Here is an 18,106-nt window from a genome sequence, read left to right as displayed (position 1 = left end):
TGTTATTGTATAAGTAGTAAGATAGAAGTATCAGGAGATTTGGTTTACATTTGTGTGACCTTGAGGAAGACATTTAAATGGTCCATAAAATTAAGAAATTGAATGTTTTAACTCCTCCTCTTCCCAAAAAGTATGTGTTTTTTTCTGATTATAAATATAATATGCAACTCAATTACTGTTCTGATTCATATTCTCTCAATTGCTCAGTAAGGAGACATTTAATTTGGGTACAGGATACGATGATGGAATATGCTGTTTTTCAGTGAAAAATGATAACGTAAAGGTTGTGTTAATCCTATGATTGAACTGAAATATTTCCTTATGAAACCTTCTGTGGCTGCATTTCATATTTATGATTTTTGTAAATAACAGACTGGTTATCTTATTTCGAATTGTCATAATTTTAGATAAGCATTGTATTTTATTTTTATTAAAACTTGTCAGAATATAAGTGTGTGCAAGAAAATGAACACGCATAAGATGGAAGAAAAGTCATTACCTTTATTATTTAGAGCATTATTTGAATATTTGTGAAAGATACTTCTTTTCTTTAGACCGCTTTGATGACAGAGTACTTTGCAATGAGATTCACTTTTAACCTATTATCATTTATTAATAGCCACAAATGATAAAATATTACGCAGAGAAGCAAAATATTTGTGAAATACACTTTGTTTTTTCCTGTGTAATCTTTAATGTATAAACTATTTCACATTTTTTTCTCCATTTCCTAGAACGTTTTTGGGAGGAAAGAAGCACCTTAAATAAGATACTTGTCTGGGCTTTCCTTTTCCTTTACTTTTTTCCTGCCCTACACTCTCCCCATTTTTGTCTGCTCAACTATGTTTCTTCCTCTGCCTTGCATTTCAAGTGTAAGAGCATCTATTTAATTAGTCTGTTTCCATATATAATGACATCCTGAGTTAGACAATCTGATATTAATGTTAACATGTAAATTGAACTGGAATTTGATATTTCAGTAATACAATTATGGTTTAAAATGAGTTAAGGGTAACTATACAGTTATTTGAAAGATTTCTGTCTAAGTGATTTTTTTATACAGGCAATTTTTCTTTCTGTGGTAGTGTGGGGCCGTAAAGATGACTGCAGGTTGAAATTTGCAAAATAATATTAGTCTCTGGGGAAAGTGATTAAAAATTTCTCTTTTAATAGACTTATTTTTTAGAGGAGTTTGAGATTTATAGCAAAATGGAGCAGAAAGTACAGAGTGCCCATATACCCTGCCCCCATTTATGCACAGCCTTTCCCACTATCAACATCCCACTCCACAATGTTACATTTGTTACAGTACATGAACCTGCATTGGCACTTAATCACCCAAAGTCCATAGCTTACATTAGGGTCCATTGGTGGTGGTATACATTTGATGGGTTTGACAAATGAATACAGCAATATAATATACAGAATAGTTTTACTGCCTTAAAAATCCTCGATACCTATTCATCTGTCCCTCCCCCTTAGTCCCTGGCAACCACTGATCTACCGTTTTCAGTTTTGCCTTTTCCAGAGTGCTAAGTGGCTGGAATCGTATAGTATGCAGCTTGGCTGTTTTTCACTTAGTAATATGCATTTAAGTTTCTCCCGTGTTTCTTCATGGCTTGCTAGATCATTGCTTTTTAATTTAACTTAATGTTATTTTATTTGTTTTGTTTATCTGAAGAAATGATTTAAATCCCCCCCCCTCCCTCGTTCACCTTACATCATTGCTTTTTAGTGCTGGTTAACAGTCTTGTTTGGATGTACCACAGTTTACTTACCCACTCACTGTCTTAAGGGTGTCTTGGTTGCTTCCAACTTTGGAAATTACAATAAAGCTGCCAAAAATACCCATGTGCAGCTTTTTGTGTAGATATGTTTCCAACTCCAATGAGTAACTACCAAAGTGATTACTGGATCATGATGTAAGAGTATATTTAGTTTTCTAAGAAACTGCCAAGCTCTCTTCCAAGGTGTCTACAATTTTGTATTTCTATCCGCAATGAATAAAAGTTCCTGTTGCTCTACATCTATGCTAACCTTTGGTATTGATGTTTTAAATAGGTATGTAATGGTATCTCATTGTATTTATTTGAAAATCCCTAGTGGCATAATGATGTTGAGCAGCTTTACATGCTAATTTGCCATTATATATCTTTGATGAGGTATCCGCTCAGTTCTTTTGTTCATTTTTGTAATCAGTTTTTTTATTTTGTTGAATTTTGTATATTTTGAATAATAGTCCTTTATCAGTAGGTCTTTTGCAAATATTTTCTCCTAGTCTATGGCTTGGCTTCTCATTTTTTTCTCTCCTTTCATATGAAGTTTTACACCAGTCTCACTTCTTCTGGGATATCTTCATCTAATTTGTTACAACCACCTTCCTCATTTATGTTGGTAAGTTCGCCTTCACCAGGTTCTTCTAGCAGCATAACTAACCAGAGCCTTTTAAACTGCAGCAGTGTCAAAACTCTCAGTCAACTCTTTCCATTTTTGTTCAATTTGAATTTCACTTCATTATCACTTTTCATTTCTTTGTTGCACTTAAATCTTTGCTAGTAAGTTCTCTTTTTTCAATTACCCGTTTTCATGCAATGTCAAGTGGGTTTATCACAGAAACAAGTAGGCAATGCCACTCTACACTTCATTTTGTGTGCGTGCGTGTGTGTGTGTGTGTGTGTGTGTATAACATGCAGTAACCAATCACTAACAGATTTTGAAAGAATGACATTGGTCATCGGTCATGCTGTGTGCCTTATTTACTTAGTGATTTTTGGACTGAATAGCAGCAAAGTTTATACTTTACACAATTATAGTTAATACACCATGGTAACTGAAGTCCAAACCATTTTGGAGGAAAATGTGTTATTTAATAAACTTGTGACAAACTTATGCATGTCATAACCAGTGCAAAACGAAGCCTGCCTGTATTGTAAAATATTTTTTTTCAGTTGATGAAAAAAAAAATACCAGCAACTAAAGGCTTTTTTCTTCCTTTCTTTTTCTATTTCCTTCCTTCCTTCCCTCCTTCCCTCCCTCCCTCCCTCCTTCCCTCCCTCCTTTCTTCTTTTCTTCCTCCTTTCCTCCTTTCCTCCCTCTTTTCCTTCCTCTCTCCCTCCCTCCTTCCCTTCTTTCTATCAGCAGAATATGGCAAAAGCAAATGATAGAGCAAATGAGGGTAGTATGTGTACTATGGCATGCTGATATGTGGCTTCTTATCCTATGGGAGCAATGCTGTGAAGAACAGAGTCCAGGCAGCAGGCATCACCTAGATTCGGGTTTGGGGCCTTCGTTGTATCCAGTCAGCAATGGCAGGAATCGCTTGGACTTTCTTCTGTAATGTCACCAGCCTGGGATGGATGTCCAGCAAGTCAGGTTTAAAGACCAAAAGTGTAGTACTGCAAATTTCCCAGTAGAAATCTGCCCAAGTTACCTAATTTAGAGGAAACAATAATTCCCATTTGAACATAAAAGATATAACTTCTTAATCTAAAATCATTTTAAAATTCAGAATAATCTTTTGTTATTATATAAGTGGGATGTGTACATAATAGAAAATTACATGTAACACCATACTCGGACACCCAGAACTTACTAACGCCTCTCTGTATAAGGTATTTTTCTCTAAATCTGCATTTTTACTGAGATCTTACAGTATGTATTCTTATAATGATTAATTTCCACTTGACTACATTTTCATCTTTTTAAAAAATGTTTAAAATTTCATTTCAAGTATACAGTGCATTGGTTAGACATCTATATAGTTCATAAAACGATTCCCCCAATTGCTCCCTTTCTCCCCTGACCTTAGCCAACATATTAATGCTAACTACGTTCTCTATGCCATGCTCCCCATCCCTGTGACCATCAGCTACTAATTTGTACTTCTTTAACTCTTCAACACATTCTTCCACCCCCCTAAATCTCCCTCTCCTCTGTCTGACACCAAATTATCCATTATATTTGTGAGTCTGTTTTCGATTAGTTATTTTTATTACTTAGACTCCGCATATAAGTGAAATCATATAGTGTTTATCTTTCTCTGTCTGACAAATACCTTCTAGGTCCGTCAAAGCATATCTTTTTCCATCCCCTTCCTTTTCATTGTTTTCTTATCCTTTCAGCCACTCTATCTTTTGGTTGGAGCACTTAATTCTTTTCCATTTAAGGTATTTATTGATAGGAATGGAATTGTTGCCATTCTTTCTGTTTTTGACACGTTTTTCTTCTTAAAGACGTCTCTCCAACATTTCCTATAATACTGGTTTGCTTGGTGGTGATAAATTCCTTTAGCTTATTTTTATCTAGGAAGCTCTTTATCTGTCTTCAAGTCTAAATGATAGCTTTGCTGGATAAATTATTCTTGGTTATATACCCTGGGTCTTCATCCTGTTGAATATTTTTTGCCAAGCCCTTCTGTCCTGCATAGTTTCTCTTGAGAAATCAGCTGTCAGTCTTATGGGTGTTCCCTTATAAGTCTCTGTTTTTCTCTTGTTGCTTCTAATATTCTTTGTATTTAATCTTTGTCATTGTAATTATGATGTGTCTTGGTGTGGGGCTCTTTGGATCACTGATTTTTGGAATTCTCTGAGCTTCCTTGAGTTTTATGTTCATTTTCTTCACCAGGTTAGGGACATTTTCTATCATTATTTCTTCAAACAGCTGTTCAACATCTTGATTCTCTTCAATTACACCGATCAGATGAATATTTGGAGCCTTAATAGTGTCCCATATCTTCCCTAAATTATTTTTATAGTCTTGGCATCTTTTTTCTTGCCATTCTGATTGAGTGTCCTGATTGGCTTTCCTGTCCTCTAGATAGGGCATTTGATCCTCTTCTTTATTCACTTTGTTTATTCCATTGTTTATTCCATTTAATACACTTTTCATCTCAGATATGTTCTTCAATTAAACCTGTTCCCTTTTATAATTTCCATTTCGATTTTTATGCTTTTTATCTCTTTGTTGAAATTCTCACTGAATTTATCTAAATTTCCCAAAAGTTCAATGAGCATCTTTATAACCAGTGTTTTGAACTCTGCATCTGTTAGGTTACTTGACTCCATTATATCTGGATCTCTGTTCTCATCTCTCATATGGTTTCTGCTCTTTGTCTTCCCATTTTGGTTGCCTTTCTGTGTCTGTTTCTATGTACTAAGCGAAGTTCCTAAGTCTCCTGGTCTTATTAGTGTGGATTTGTGAAGTAGATGTCCAGTGGCACAATCCTGAGAGTGGTTCAGCTGTAGGCCAAACTTAGCCCAAGCCTCTGCCCCTCTGGGGCCACCTGTACAGATTCAGCAAACAATCCACAGATGCTGTGCTTGTAGTTGCCTCAAAAGGCAATGCCAGAAACCGAGATTCACTAGTGTGAGTCTCAGCAAGGAGCACCTGAGTTGCCGAGGATACACCTGGATGTGGCTTGGGCAGAGCGACCTCTGTTATCCAGTTTGATGATTTCAGGGCTATGGTGGGGCCATGTCAGGTGCACTGGGATGGGGGAGGGCTCAACAGGGAACTGTGGATATCACAGGCACTTCTATACATAGCGAGTCTCTCCTAAGCCCTCGCTCTGATAATGTCTCCCTGTAAGTTTCTGGTACACCCTGCATGCAACTGAATTGTCAGTGATGCTCAGACCTAGCAAGTTCGTTGTCATGAAAATTTGCTCATGGACGCGGCCCCTTTAAGAGGGCTCTGACGCTGCTCCAGCCTCCATCTTAGCCGCTCAAGACCGGGCAGCCCCACGTCCTTGCGCCGTCCTACCTTCTACCTTCTCCCTAGTTGTATAGCTTGTTCCTCTAGATCCCAGGCAATTATTCCTTTCTGCTGTTCCTTGTTTCCATCACAACTTTGATTTGGTCTCCAGAGGGATGAATAGAGCCTCTATCATCTACGCTATTTTTTCTCTCTCCCCATTTTTATTTTATCTAATATCCAATTGATACTTTTCCATCTATTCCAAGAATATTCTTAATAAGATAAGCAGAATACATTCTGGGAGTGTGCATTTCATCTGGTTGTGTCCTTTAACTCAATTCAGAATAAGCACCCTTTTTTTTTCATGTCACTGAATTATTGAATATTCCACACCAGTCCTATACAATACCTGTCTTCAGGACTTGAGTGACTATCTCATCCTGTTGTTTACCTTGTTCCTTATCCTAAAGAATTCATAGTTTCAAGTTAAATATTTCTGGCTAACATTATATTGCATCACATCAGAGGACATTATGTTTGGGTGTCCAATCATGAGTGGAACCCTAAGATAGACCACTGTATTAGGCTGATAACAGCCTGGTCCTCCTTTGTATACTTTTTTTCCCCTTTGTGATTAGGTACTAATCTGGATGATGTTACTTTGGCTCCATATGGAAATCACAGAGTGAAGTTTAAATGTGGACAATCAGTTTTCTTTTTATATGGAATTTAATAATGCTTATTGCTAGTGTTTTATGATTGCTTACTAAACCCTTGTCAACCAAGAGAGTGTATTATAGGATTCAGAGTTGAGTCAACACATTTATGGAGCACCTACTGTGTGCTACATACAGGTCTAGGTGCTAGGATTAACTGGTGAGCAAAATGGTATGCAAGCCCCTTCTCTGATGCAGTTTTTATTTTGGAAGCAAGAAGATAAACATGTAAACTGATAGGGGTGATGAAGAAAAAGTGAAGTTATGAGAGGGATTCTTAGGTAGGCAGTGAAGATCTTTAAGGGGTGATATTTAAGGCGAGGCTTGAATGATATTGGATCCAGATGTGCAGCAATTTGGGGATTAAACAATCTGGGCAGAGGAAGCAGCAAGTGTAAAGGCTGTTAGGAATAGGACTTGTGTCTGAAAAATGAAACACCAGTGTGTGTGTGGAACACTGTGAAGAAGAGAAAGAGTGCCAAGAGATGGACTCAGGAGAAAGTTTATGAAGAAATTTTAATAGAAAAAAGAAGAGAAAAAGAAACATATTAAATCCTTGGAAATTGTTCTATAGAGCAGGGAGAGGAACATTTTAGGAAAGGCTATATTGAGTCAATGGGAAGAAATGAAGGAGTGTGGGTGAAGTAGAAAGTTATGAATGAAGATGTGGGAAGTTTGCTTCTGTCACCCAGAAGGACTCAGCAGACAGTGATCAGAATAAGTCACAAGAGGACCACAAGAAAGTAGACTGTGTCTTGTGTTCTGGAATGCAGTCTCCTTGAAGACGGGGACCCTGACCTACCACTGCATCCAAATGGATTTAAGGTTTGGGTGTTTTGACAGAACTACTTTATAGTGGTGGCATGCCCTTCTCTCAGTAGGTCTGTAATACCTGGTTGTCTCACTTTTTATGATATTAACAATTATTGATACTCAATGCATGGGTCCATTAATTCTTCAGGGTTTGGAAAATGCTAATAGTTTATTTTATTCTCTCCTTATTAACTGGAATTTTTATGAAGATAAACTTTGTCCATCAGTTTTTATTATCTTGAGATACAACTGGCATAGGAAAGGCAAAATAAATGCTTTATTCAAACCTTCAGCTTTTTTTTTGTTTGTTTTGAATAGTTTTCAGAATAATAATTTGGCTCCATGGCATCTTCTGAAAGTTATCGATGAAAGTTATCAATGAAAGTTATCAATTTTATCTTTTTTCTTTGTGTGTGTGTGTGTGTGTGTGTGTGTGTGTGTGTGTGTGTGTTTGATTGTGGTAGTGGTGGTTGTCAGAAACTAATGGATTCATTCATTTTGATTTGTTTCAACCCATTACTGTTAATATTCTTATTGAAGTTTGAATTGTCCCATCTTTGACCAGTGGGAGTCTCTTAAGGTTGACTTCTGAGTCTTTTTGACACAATCCCGCTTGTCTCTGATAAGTTATTTGCATCTGGTATGACAAGGCATTCCCAGCTCATCTTTTACATTTCCTGTCCCAAACTGAGAACGAGCCATTTCTCCAAGAAGCCCTTGTTCCTTTTTAATATTTGGAGATCAGAATCTGAGTCTTAGGGGGGGTGTCCAGCTCAATTGGATTGTTCATTGTTTCCAGAAAAATAAACACAAAATGCATTTTACTTTATCCTAAGATAAACACCCTGAATTTATACTGTTACATCTAGTTCACATTCAGGAATAGGATCTTTACTTAACATCATTGATCTTAGATCTCTGTCGTCTTTCTCCCACACTGAAGATCCTAGTTCTCAGTGACATCCACGTAATTTCTTACTGCTTTTCTCCACAATATAAATATAATAATATCAGGAAAAAAACAATAGCACTGTATGCAGTACCGCTAACAACATAATTACAAAAAAAATGGTGCATGATTTTTAATTTTTGTCAAGAGAATATCTGTAATGAGACATATAGTCAAAATACTGTTTTGCAAATGTTGATATTTCCTAAAATAGTTCTTCACTAACAGAGTACATAGGCACTTCTCTGCATACTCCGTGCACCAGTTTGACACAGGTTCATTTGTTTCACTTTGCTTTTGCTTTGTAGTGATAGCTTTTTAACATGTTTTTGTTGTTATATAGTTATACAAAATATTTTCGTTTATGTTTCCAAAGTTAAGTCCACCAAAAAGGGTTAATTCAAAGAAGCTTAGCTTTTATTCCTGCTCTCTAAACTACTCCCTTCTTACAATAAATTTATCTTGGTAGGTAGATAGATAGATAGATAGATAGATAGATAGATAGATAGATAGATAGATGGATGATAGAGAGGCAGATAGATATTTACTTGTACTTTTTAAGATGTAAAGCACACTCACAGAGTTACCAATAAACCATTCTTTTTCCCCTAAGTATGTGTCCAAATCTTGCAGAAGACGAGGTGCATCAAATGTAAGTAGCTCATTAAACATCTGCTCCTAGGAGAGGGAGAAAAAGATACTTTAAGGATAATAATAAGAAAAATAAATAATATGATTTGAGGAAGAAGTAGGTTTTTCTCATCATTTTCCTACGTGAGTTCTGAAAGAAAAAAGTAGCTTTGTGTTGTTGGTTAGTTTTTTTTTTTTCAAATGTGTGACATTACAGAGAATCGGATCTCTTTATTCATCAAAGGGATGAATAATTTTATTCACTCCTTTGTTACTTGTGAATTAAAAAATAAAATACTTTGGTCACCAGTTCTTATAGTTTCTTTGTACATAATGACTGAATATTTTACTAGCAAAATCTTTTAATGATTTTTATCTTAATTTTTGTTAATAAAAATGATTCTATTATGTTTTCCATTTTAAAAATTATTCCTTTTTTAGCCTCTCTTCCTTTAAAGTTAAATAATATAACTGAAGTTAAAGAAGTTAATTTTATTTTGTAAGGCTAGTTTCCTCCAGTTTGACAGTCTTTCTTTTTTTAATCTTTTAATATTTTAAATTACAGTTGACATAAGTATTACATTAGTTTCAGGTGTACATAGTGGTTAGACATTTACATGCCTTATGAAATGATCACCCCACTAAATCTAGTACCCATCCGACACCACATATAGTTTTTATAATACTGTGACTATGTTTCATATACTGTACTTTCCATCCCCAATGTGGCAGCATTTCATTTCACCATTGTACTTAATGGAAATAATTTCTAATGAACCAGTATGCTCTCAGGTTTTTATAGATTTTCTCTTTGGCTTGATATTGTACCTTAGTATGAGACTTGTCTACCTTGAATATCATCTATAAAACCCATCATCTAGGTGTCTCCTTTTGATATATTATGTAAGATAACATTACAAACCAAATAATATTCCTTGTGCTTTTACTTGAGGCTCTGAAGACCAAATAATTTATTCCTGGCCTGTTTCTTGGTAAGAAGTATTTCTTTTATATGTGAAAATATAGTCTGGTTTGTATGTTGGATATGAAATGTAATTCGAACTAAAAAATATTATATGTATATATATCATTCATTAATATTCATAAATGACATATACAAGCATACATCATTTTATTGTGCATTGCTTTATTTCTCTTCACAGATAGTACATTTTTTACAAATTGAAAGTTTGTTGCAACCTTATATTGAGCAAGTCTGTGGCACATTTGCTCACGTCATATCTGTCATCTTTCAGTATTCTCACAATATTTCAAATGTTTTTTATTATATTTGTTATGGTAACCTGTGATCTTTGATATTACTATTGTAATTGTTCTGGAGTGTCCTGAACCATGCCTATGTAAGACTAAAAACTAACTGATAAATTCTGTGTGTGTTCTAACTGTTCCACGAACTGGCCGTTCCCTGGTCTCTCTCCCTCTTTTCGGGCCTCCCTGTTCCCTGAGATACGACAATATTAAAGTGAGGTCAGTTAATAACCTTACAATGGCCTCTAAGTGTTCAAGTGAAAGGAAGAGTCAATCTAAGGGGCAAACTGCACTGTTGTCTTATTTTAAGAAATTGCCACAGCCACCCAACCTTCACCAACCACCACCCTGATCAGTCAGCAGTCAACAACACTGAGGCAAGACCCTCTACCAGCAAAAAAATTATGACACACTGAAGTCTCAGATGATGGTTAACGATTTTTAGCAATAAAGCATTTTTAAATTAAGGTATGTACTTTTTTAAGACATATACTATTGCACACTTAATAGACTACGATATAATGTAAACATAATTTTTATATGCACTGGAAAACCAAAAATTTTGCTACTCGCTTATTGCAATATTCTCTTCATTGCAGTGGTCTGAATGGAACTGAATCCACAGTATCTCCAAGGTACAGTAATAAAATTCAGTCTTTGTTAAGGTAAGTTGGGTAGTTGATAACAATCTCACCAATTTGCTGATTTACTTTCTGTTGTCATGATGACTTAGCTAGGTAATATAGATTACTAAAACATAATGCCTTATATTTGTAGAGTACAGTTTACAAAAGCATCATTGCATATTTACAAACATTTGCCAGATTTAACAAACTTGGCAAATGTTGACAAGCTTGGAAAGCTTGTGATTATTTTGACTTCATAGTCTCTCCACTGTTATATATCACTTTTGTACCTCTCTATGGCTAATGTGTTCATAGTTTTAAATAAAAACAGTGTAAGTCCTTCTGCTCCTTACACAGAATCTGTGAGCTGAGTCAATGGGCCTTGAGCTGTGTGGCACTTTCCACAGCTCAGCTGAGCTCAGCATCAATTGGAAAGGTAACAGTCAATTTGGCTGTCCCAGAATAGCCAGAAACAAGAGGGAGTTGAACAGAACAGGATATAGCTGCTGGATGGCTTTCCAAAAACTCCTGTTTGCTTACCTGGGTAATTTTGTTACCTTTTCTAATGTGCATTTCCACAACTAAGATACATCAATGCTTGTGTATATGAAATATCAAATGAAAATCTTATCTCTTTGCTATTGACTTCTCCTTTAGTCCAAGTTCTCTTTACATGTTTGTGAATCATCTTAGTCTAATGAAATGTACATACCTGAACAGCATAATCATTAGTATTTGAGTCATTTTAGAAAATTCACCAAAATAACATAAGATGAAATTTGATTATACATTGTTTTTTTTTTTTTTTTGCAAATGTGTAGCTTTTAAAATGCATTTCCTGATGAATCCTAGATGACCATTCTTATAGTTGGTGTACTCAGAAATGTCCTACTTCCTCCTCCAGAGAACTGTAAGGCAGGGTTTTTTTTTTTTTTTCACTCTGTTAGAAGTCATTGCTATATATTCCATAAAATGGCTTTTAGAGGAATTAAAGAAGATTATATATTTCTTCAAAGCATTATTTTTAAATCCATACTACCAAAATCATTTAGTATTGGAAATGGGCCCCTAGCATTCCTTCAGTTTGGCTCATCCTCCATCTCACGCCTAAACTTGTTCTTCAGATGAGGGAACTGAAACAGATACATGACAGAATCAAAGAAATAGTAGAGGTAATTTTAAGGATTATCAAGGTGACCAATGTACAGAGACATATTTTGCCTTTTAAATTAAATTTTAAATTAAATTTTAAAAATTAGAAATAGAACTTTTAGCAACCAATCCTAAAATATTTATAATTATGTGTACTTGATAGATTTTTAAAGCACATATAATAAGAGGGCTATTTTCATTCTCCATTTATCATTGCTGCATCAATGTTCTGCTTTTGACTTTTACCTGACCACAAGGTGGCAGCATTGCAACCCACTACAAGGAAACTAAGCAAAGAATTACCAAAAAAAACCCCATGCATTTTCCATTGTATACTAGCCAGGTTCTGCTTATTAATCAGTCCGTAACTATCTGCAGTATTTCTGCAACATGTTCTCCCTTAATATGATTTATTCATGAACTTGGATTATGTCCTGTGAAACTTTTTTTTTTTTTTTTGAGGTAGGTGGTTTGTAAGAACATTGTTATTCTAATACGAAGGTATAGTATTGCTCTTAAAAATGTTCAAAGAATGTTTTCCTCTGTCAGGTGGCCTCTGTTATGGAGCTTCAGTCAAAATAGAGAAAATAGAGAAGGGCGAGCCCACAAGCTGACAGACTGCCAATCAGTGGGGTAGGTGGCATGTGGAACTAAAAGCTTTATATACTTTCTTCTCTAAATCAGGGATTTATGTATCTATTTGTCCTGAATTTATAAAGAAATATAAAATATACATGCCATGTTTGACAAATAAAAGGAAAAACAATGAGCACTGGACAAAATAATAACACTGTATTAATTATAGTAACTAATATTTATCAAACACCTCTACCCGGCCATAAATACTTGTGCTACCATTGAATCCTCCTAGCATACTTCAAAGTAGATTTTATGATCTCCCTACTTAATAGACAAAGAAATTGAACTATTGATAAGGAGTTAAGTGACAATCACGAGAATCATGATTTTAGCCTCACATTGGGCAGTATCTCTATCATCAAAACTGAGCTTTTATTTAAGACTTTGTCCTGGTTAGTGGTACATGTGTGTGTTTGTGTGTGTGTGTATGTGTGTCTGCCCATATTTATGTCAAGGAAGCAGTAAATGTGCATATTTTTACATTTAAATATCTCTATTTAAATCAGAAGGTCCTCATAAATAAATAATATTTAGAATAAATATTCTTAAGTAAGTTAGAAAGACTGCTATCCGTTCTACGCTGTAGCTTTTGGATGCAGGCCTTAAGTTATAACAAGTACATAGTATCTGTGCATAGCTGTTGTAAACAGCTGCTGGTACTGTGGCATTATACCCAGTGGTTAAGAACATGGAGTCTGAGTCAGAGTGACTAGGATTGGAATTCCTAGTGTGCCACTTACTAGCTAAATAACCTTAGGCAAGTGACTTCCACTACATGAATCTTAATTTCTTCATCTGGAAAAAAAGTCATAACAACCATTTCTCCCTAAAGGGATGTTTTGGGAATTAGTCACTAATTTGGGTTTCAGAAAGTATGTGTATCGGGTGAGGCTATGAGTTCTGCAGTGGGTCCGCTTGTGTGACTTGGGCAATTATGTAACTACTCTATTTCTCAGATTCTTCACCTGCAAAGTGAGCGTGACAATAAAAAGCACTTATCTCATGGGATTAAGGGGGAACTGACCGAGATAATTCATGTAAAAGGGTTAGAGCAGCGCCTGCACATGGTTTTTGATAAATTTTGCTCTACCTATCACTCATTCAACAAGTATTTAGTGCCTACTAAATATGAGGCTCTGTGATAAGTGTGAGGGTACACCAGTGAATAATGCAGATGTGATTCCTACTCCCATAACACATTCTACTGGAGGAGACAAACAAGTAAATATATTTTTTAAAAAAAGGTTTTGATGAGTGCCCTAAGAGAAACCACCTAGGGTCTATAATAGAGAATAACTAAGGGGGTATATTTATAATTCAGGGCAAAGAAGGCAGATTTGACATACACATTTTTTAAATCCCAAAACCACAGTAAATGCATATTTTTGCAAAGATAGAACCCACAAAGAAGTGGAAAACTAGAGAGGAGTTTGAAGCTGGAAAGCAGATAGATGAACAGTACCTGCAAAGAGAAAATCAAAAACCCTATAAAACCCTCAAATAGTTGAGGAAATGCCAGAATATATCTAGAATTAGGGGTAAGGAGGTAAGGGAGGAGATAAAATGAGGATTGGTGAAAACCCATGAAAAAAGTCACTTTAAGATTTCTTCCTTCATTTTATACTGCTAGACACCTGCCTCTTCCCTATCCTTAGCAAAAGGCTGGAGAGGGTGACGCAGATGGTCTCTGGGTTGGAAGCTGTCATACATAATTTATTAAAAATAGGGGGGTTAAATGAATATGTGTTATTGATTGTCACATTCCGAGACTCAGCCTTTTTTTGCTTGTTGGCGGGAACACTGGCAGCCAGGCCTTTGTGTCTCTGGGCAGGAGACTGAAAGTCTTCTCTAGGGCTCTTTCAAATGTGAGAGGAGATACCTGAAGATAGTGATAGTGATAGTGCAAAGTACCCTGCCCTCTACGTGGCCTAGTGATGTTCAAAATCAACAAACCCCATCCACATGCTGAGAGCTTTAAGTAAGCTTTTTAATTTCTCTACTCTTCATCATGAATTATAAAGGATGGTCTGACTTCTAGAGGAAGACAGAGACCAAAACAAAGATGGGAAAAAAATAGCATCTTTTAACAAACATGTCATAGGCCAGGAGATGATATTGTATACACTAAATAAATATAAAATAACATTTTTTAAAAAAACAGAATATCATAGAAAAAGAGCCTTTATAAATTTAAAAACACAATATCAGACATTTAGAAATCAAGAGAAGGGCTGTTGAATAAAGTTGACGAATTCTTCCTGCAAGTAATGCAAAAAAAAAAAAAGAAGAAGAAGAAGAAGAAGAAGAGATAAGGCATAGAGAAAAGATCCAATATCTGAATAACAGGAATTCTAATATAATGGATCAAAGAAAAGAAAAGGGGAGGAATTACCTATAAAATGTAAAGAAAATTTTCTAGAATTAAAGAACGCAGCTTCCAGGTTTTAAAGGACCCAAAAATGAGATAGCAGTGGATAAAAAGATCATACTAAGACTAACCACTGTAAAATTTTAGAACTCTAGGGACAAGTGGTCTACCAACTTTCAGAGAGGGAAAAAAAATAGATCACATATAAAAGGTCAGTAATCAGATTGGATTCAGTCTTTTCAACAGCTAGAAGACCATACATAAATGTTTTCCAAATACTGAAGAAAAATTACTTTCAACATAAAACTCTATACCCAGTCAAATGATGAAACAAGTATGAAGATGAAATCAAACCATTTTTAGACAGATAAAGCTCCCAACTTTTTCCTATGTTCAATAAGCTATTGGAGGATTGCTTCACAAAAACAAGAACAGAAACCAGGAGAATTAAGCTAAGAAAGGATCAAAAGAAGCATTTGAGATGATAATAAAGATTCTGTATTGACAACTGGGCACCAGGTGTCTAGGGCAAGCAAACCAGAGACACAGAAGAGAGGCATGTCCATACCATCTGTCACCATCATATCTCCTGTCAACGAGCCTTCATTTTAACTTTAGAATATTGGAGGATGCATCCTCAAAGAAACAAAGGAGGAAATAAAGACAGAAGATAGCATCTAGGAGACAAGGCTCCAACTCAAGAGAAAGATCCCTGGAATGGCAGTAACGGGGAGTTTGATGATGACAGCAGCGCAGAAAAATGAGACAGTTATACAGAGGAGAATGGAAGTCTCTGGATAGATATCTCCAAGAAAATAATGGAAATAATAGACTATCATATCATTGACCTTGTGGAAAAATCATATTGGTAGACTATTGGCTTCTGTGGGAAGGTATAACAATAACAATAAAAAGAAAACAATAAAAATAAAAAGAATAAAGCAAATGAAAAAGGGCATTTACTAACTTTGAAGAAGAAACGTGATAAAGGAAATATAATCAAAACATACCAAAATGCACAGTTCTGTATGACATTTGCATGGACATACTAACATAATCACTGAATATTGATTTTACCAAAACATTTTTAATATCACTATATTGGGGGTTTGGGGGAACAGGAACCAGAGAGGATGCCTATATAAGAGTTTAATTCTTATTACTATAATAAGTCCATAGTATCTAAAATTAGTGAATCAAAGTAAGTCATGTTTATATAACTTATAGAAATAGGGAGAAGTATAAATCCTAAAGAAATAGCTAAAAGGGTTAAAAAGAGGGTTGCATCTGAAAGATTATTGTGAAGAAGTAGAGCAGAGAATCACTGTACTATGCTTTAAACTTTTTAATATAATTTGGTATTTTAAAACTATATGTTTGTCTAACTTTGATAAAAGGGACTTTCAATGTCTGCCAAGTGCATTTGATTAGTAAAAGTGATAGCAAACTGATTCTATTACCTTTTTATCTTGTTTTTCCTCGTCCCAAGGAAAACGTGAAATGAAATCATCCAATGTGTCCACGATAGCATCAACTTGACATTGTTCCAGTTCTGTTTTTCCAGCCAAATCTGTGGAATAAAGAGAGATCATTTTATGCTCACAAACATGTTCAATTTAATTTGCTATATTAAAACATTAATTTTAATAAGCAATATATTCATATGGTTCAAAAATTCAAAACAATATAAAACAGTATCCAATAAAAACTGGCTTTCATTCCTGCCCCCATTCACCTCATTTTGCTCCTTATGTACTACCATATTGGTAGCTACTTTTATTCGTTTCTTTTGTATTCTTCCATTGTTTATTTATGAAAATAAGAATAATGCAATTCTTACATGTATCCTAGAGATCTTTCCTTACAAGTCCCATAAGGGCATCTTTGTTCTTTTTCAGTTCCATGGGATCCCTTTAAGTAGAAATATCCCCAATTTATTTAACCTCAACTGATTAGGTTTGCTTCTAATCTTTTACTAATATATGTAGTACTACGATAAAAAACCTGTATATACATTTTCATTTATTTTGTAAAAAGAATCATTTTCATTTTTACAGATCATTTTTGTCAGGAGCATTTGTTTTCATCCTGGAAACTATAATTTTAAAATAATAGAGATGTTTTTTCTTGCCATTCATTGACCATCATTTTGCTAAGAAATCATTAATCTCCCTACATATTTTCTCATTGGTGTCAATTTAAAACTCTTTAGTGTGGAAGCATTCTAAAATAGATTGCTTTTATATAACTGTGTGAATTTACTAAAAATCAAGGACCTGTATACCGACAGTGAGTGAATTGTGTATAAATCAGACTTCAGCAAAGCTGTTAAAGGAAAATAAAATGTCTTAGTGATCTAGAGTTCTTCTGTAAGCTATATTTTGTGTGTGTGGTGTTCAGAGGTTGATTCTTCTGATCTTGAAAAGTCCCTCCAAATGTTTCATTAAGTTCCCTTCATCCATTTTCATCCCTACTTTGACTTCCATGCTCAACATTCCATACTACTATTAATTTTATGCAGATGACTCTTTATCAACACTTTTAGTCCTAAATTCCAGGCCCATTTTCTCAGCCTCCTTTTGGGTAGTTCTCTGTATATCCTTTTGTCTCCTGAACCTCCTTTAACAAATCGAAAATGGAGTTATCACATCCTACCTCAAACTGGCTCTTCCTTCTTTATTCATTCAACAAATAATTACTGGGCTTCAACTGTAGATCAACCCCAACTGGGGCTATAGCAATGAACGAAAGAGATAAATTCCTTATCTTCATGGCACTTATGGCTGACCGAAGAACACAGATTGAAAAGGGTATTGCTAGTTAAGAAATTCCTCCTTTCCTTCCTTCCTTCTTCCGTCCCTGTGTAAATGAGTTCTTTTATTTTTCTTATGCCGTTTTCTCTCTTCTGGGAATGTTCAAGCCCAGAGAGTCTCAAAGTAAGGTCCATGGGCCAGCTGTATCAGCATCATCTAGGAAACTGTTAAGAATGGAAATTCTTGGGCCCTAACCAAGACCTACTGAATCATAATTTCTGGAGTCAAGGCTGAGCAATCTTTGTTTTAATGAGCCTACAAGTGATCCTGATACACATAACATTTGAGAAACACTATCCAAGTTCAAGTTCCTCTTTAAATTATAGGTATCCTTTAAGGCTCAATTCAAATGTCATTTTCACTTCAAATTCAAATTTCCATGGAGTCAGAAGTAGTCTCCATCTCATCTAAGCTTCCAAAGAATTTTATTTGTTGAA

The 18,106-nt window shown here is 35.1% G+C and overlaps 1 protein-coding gene across 1 annotated transcript in view; it reads right to left on the bottom strand.

Annotated features, from left to right (window-relative positions):
• Positions 1 to 3,057: 3,057 nt before the first annotated feature.
• HPGDS (hematopoietic prostaglandin D synthase) overlaps positions 3,058 to 18,106 on the bottom strand; it is a 29,252-nt gene continuing 14,203 nt past the window's right edge. The window contains exons 4-6 of the mRNA XM_016144314.2: positions 16,317 to 16,426; positions 8,752 to 8,850; positions 3,058 to 3,430 (exon numbers count right to left, since the gene is read on the bottom strand). Coding sequence (XP_015999800.2) covers positions 3,266 to 3,430; positions 8,752 to 8,850; positions 16,317 to 16,426 — 374 coding nt within the window. The 3' untranslated portion in view covers positions 3,058 to 3,265. The remainder of the gene's footprint in view (positions 3,431 to 8,751; positions 8,851 to 16,316; positions 16,427 to 18,106) is intronic.

Source organism: Rousettus aegyptiacus, unplaced genomic scaffold (genome assembly GCF_014176215.1).
Source record: "Rousettus aegyptiacus isolate mRouAeg1 unplaced genomic scaffold, mRouAeg1.p scaffold_m13_p_10, whole genome shotgun sequence".
Taxonomy (NCBI): domain Eukaryota; kingdom Metazoa; phylum Chordata; class Mammalia; order Chiroptera; family Pteropodidae; genus Rousettus; species Rousettus aegyptiacus.
This window is presented reverse-complemented; position numbering and strand designations above follow the sequence as displayed.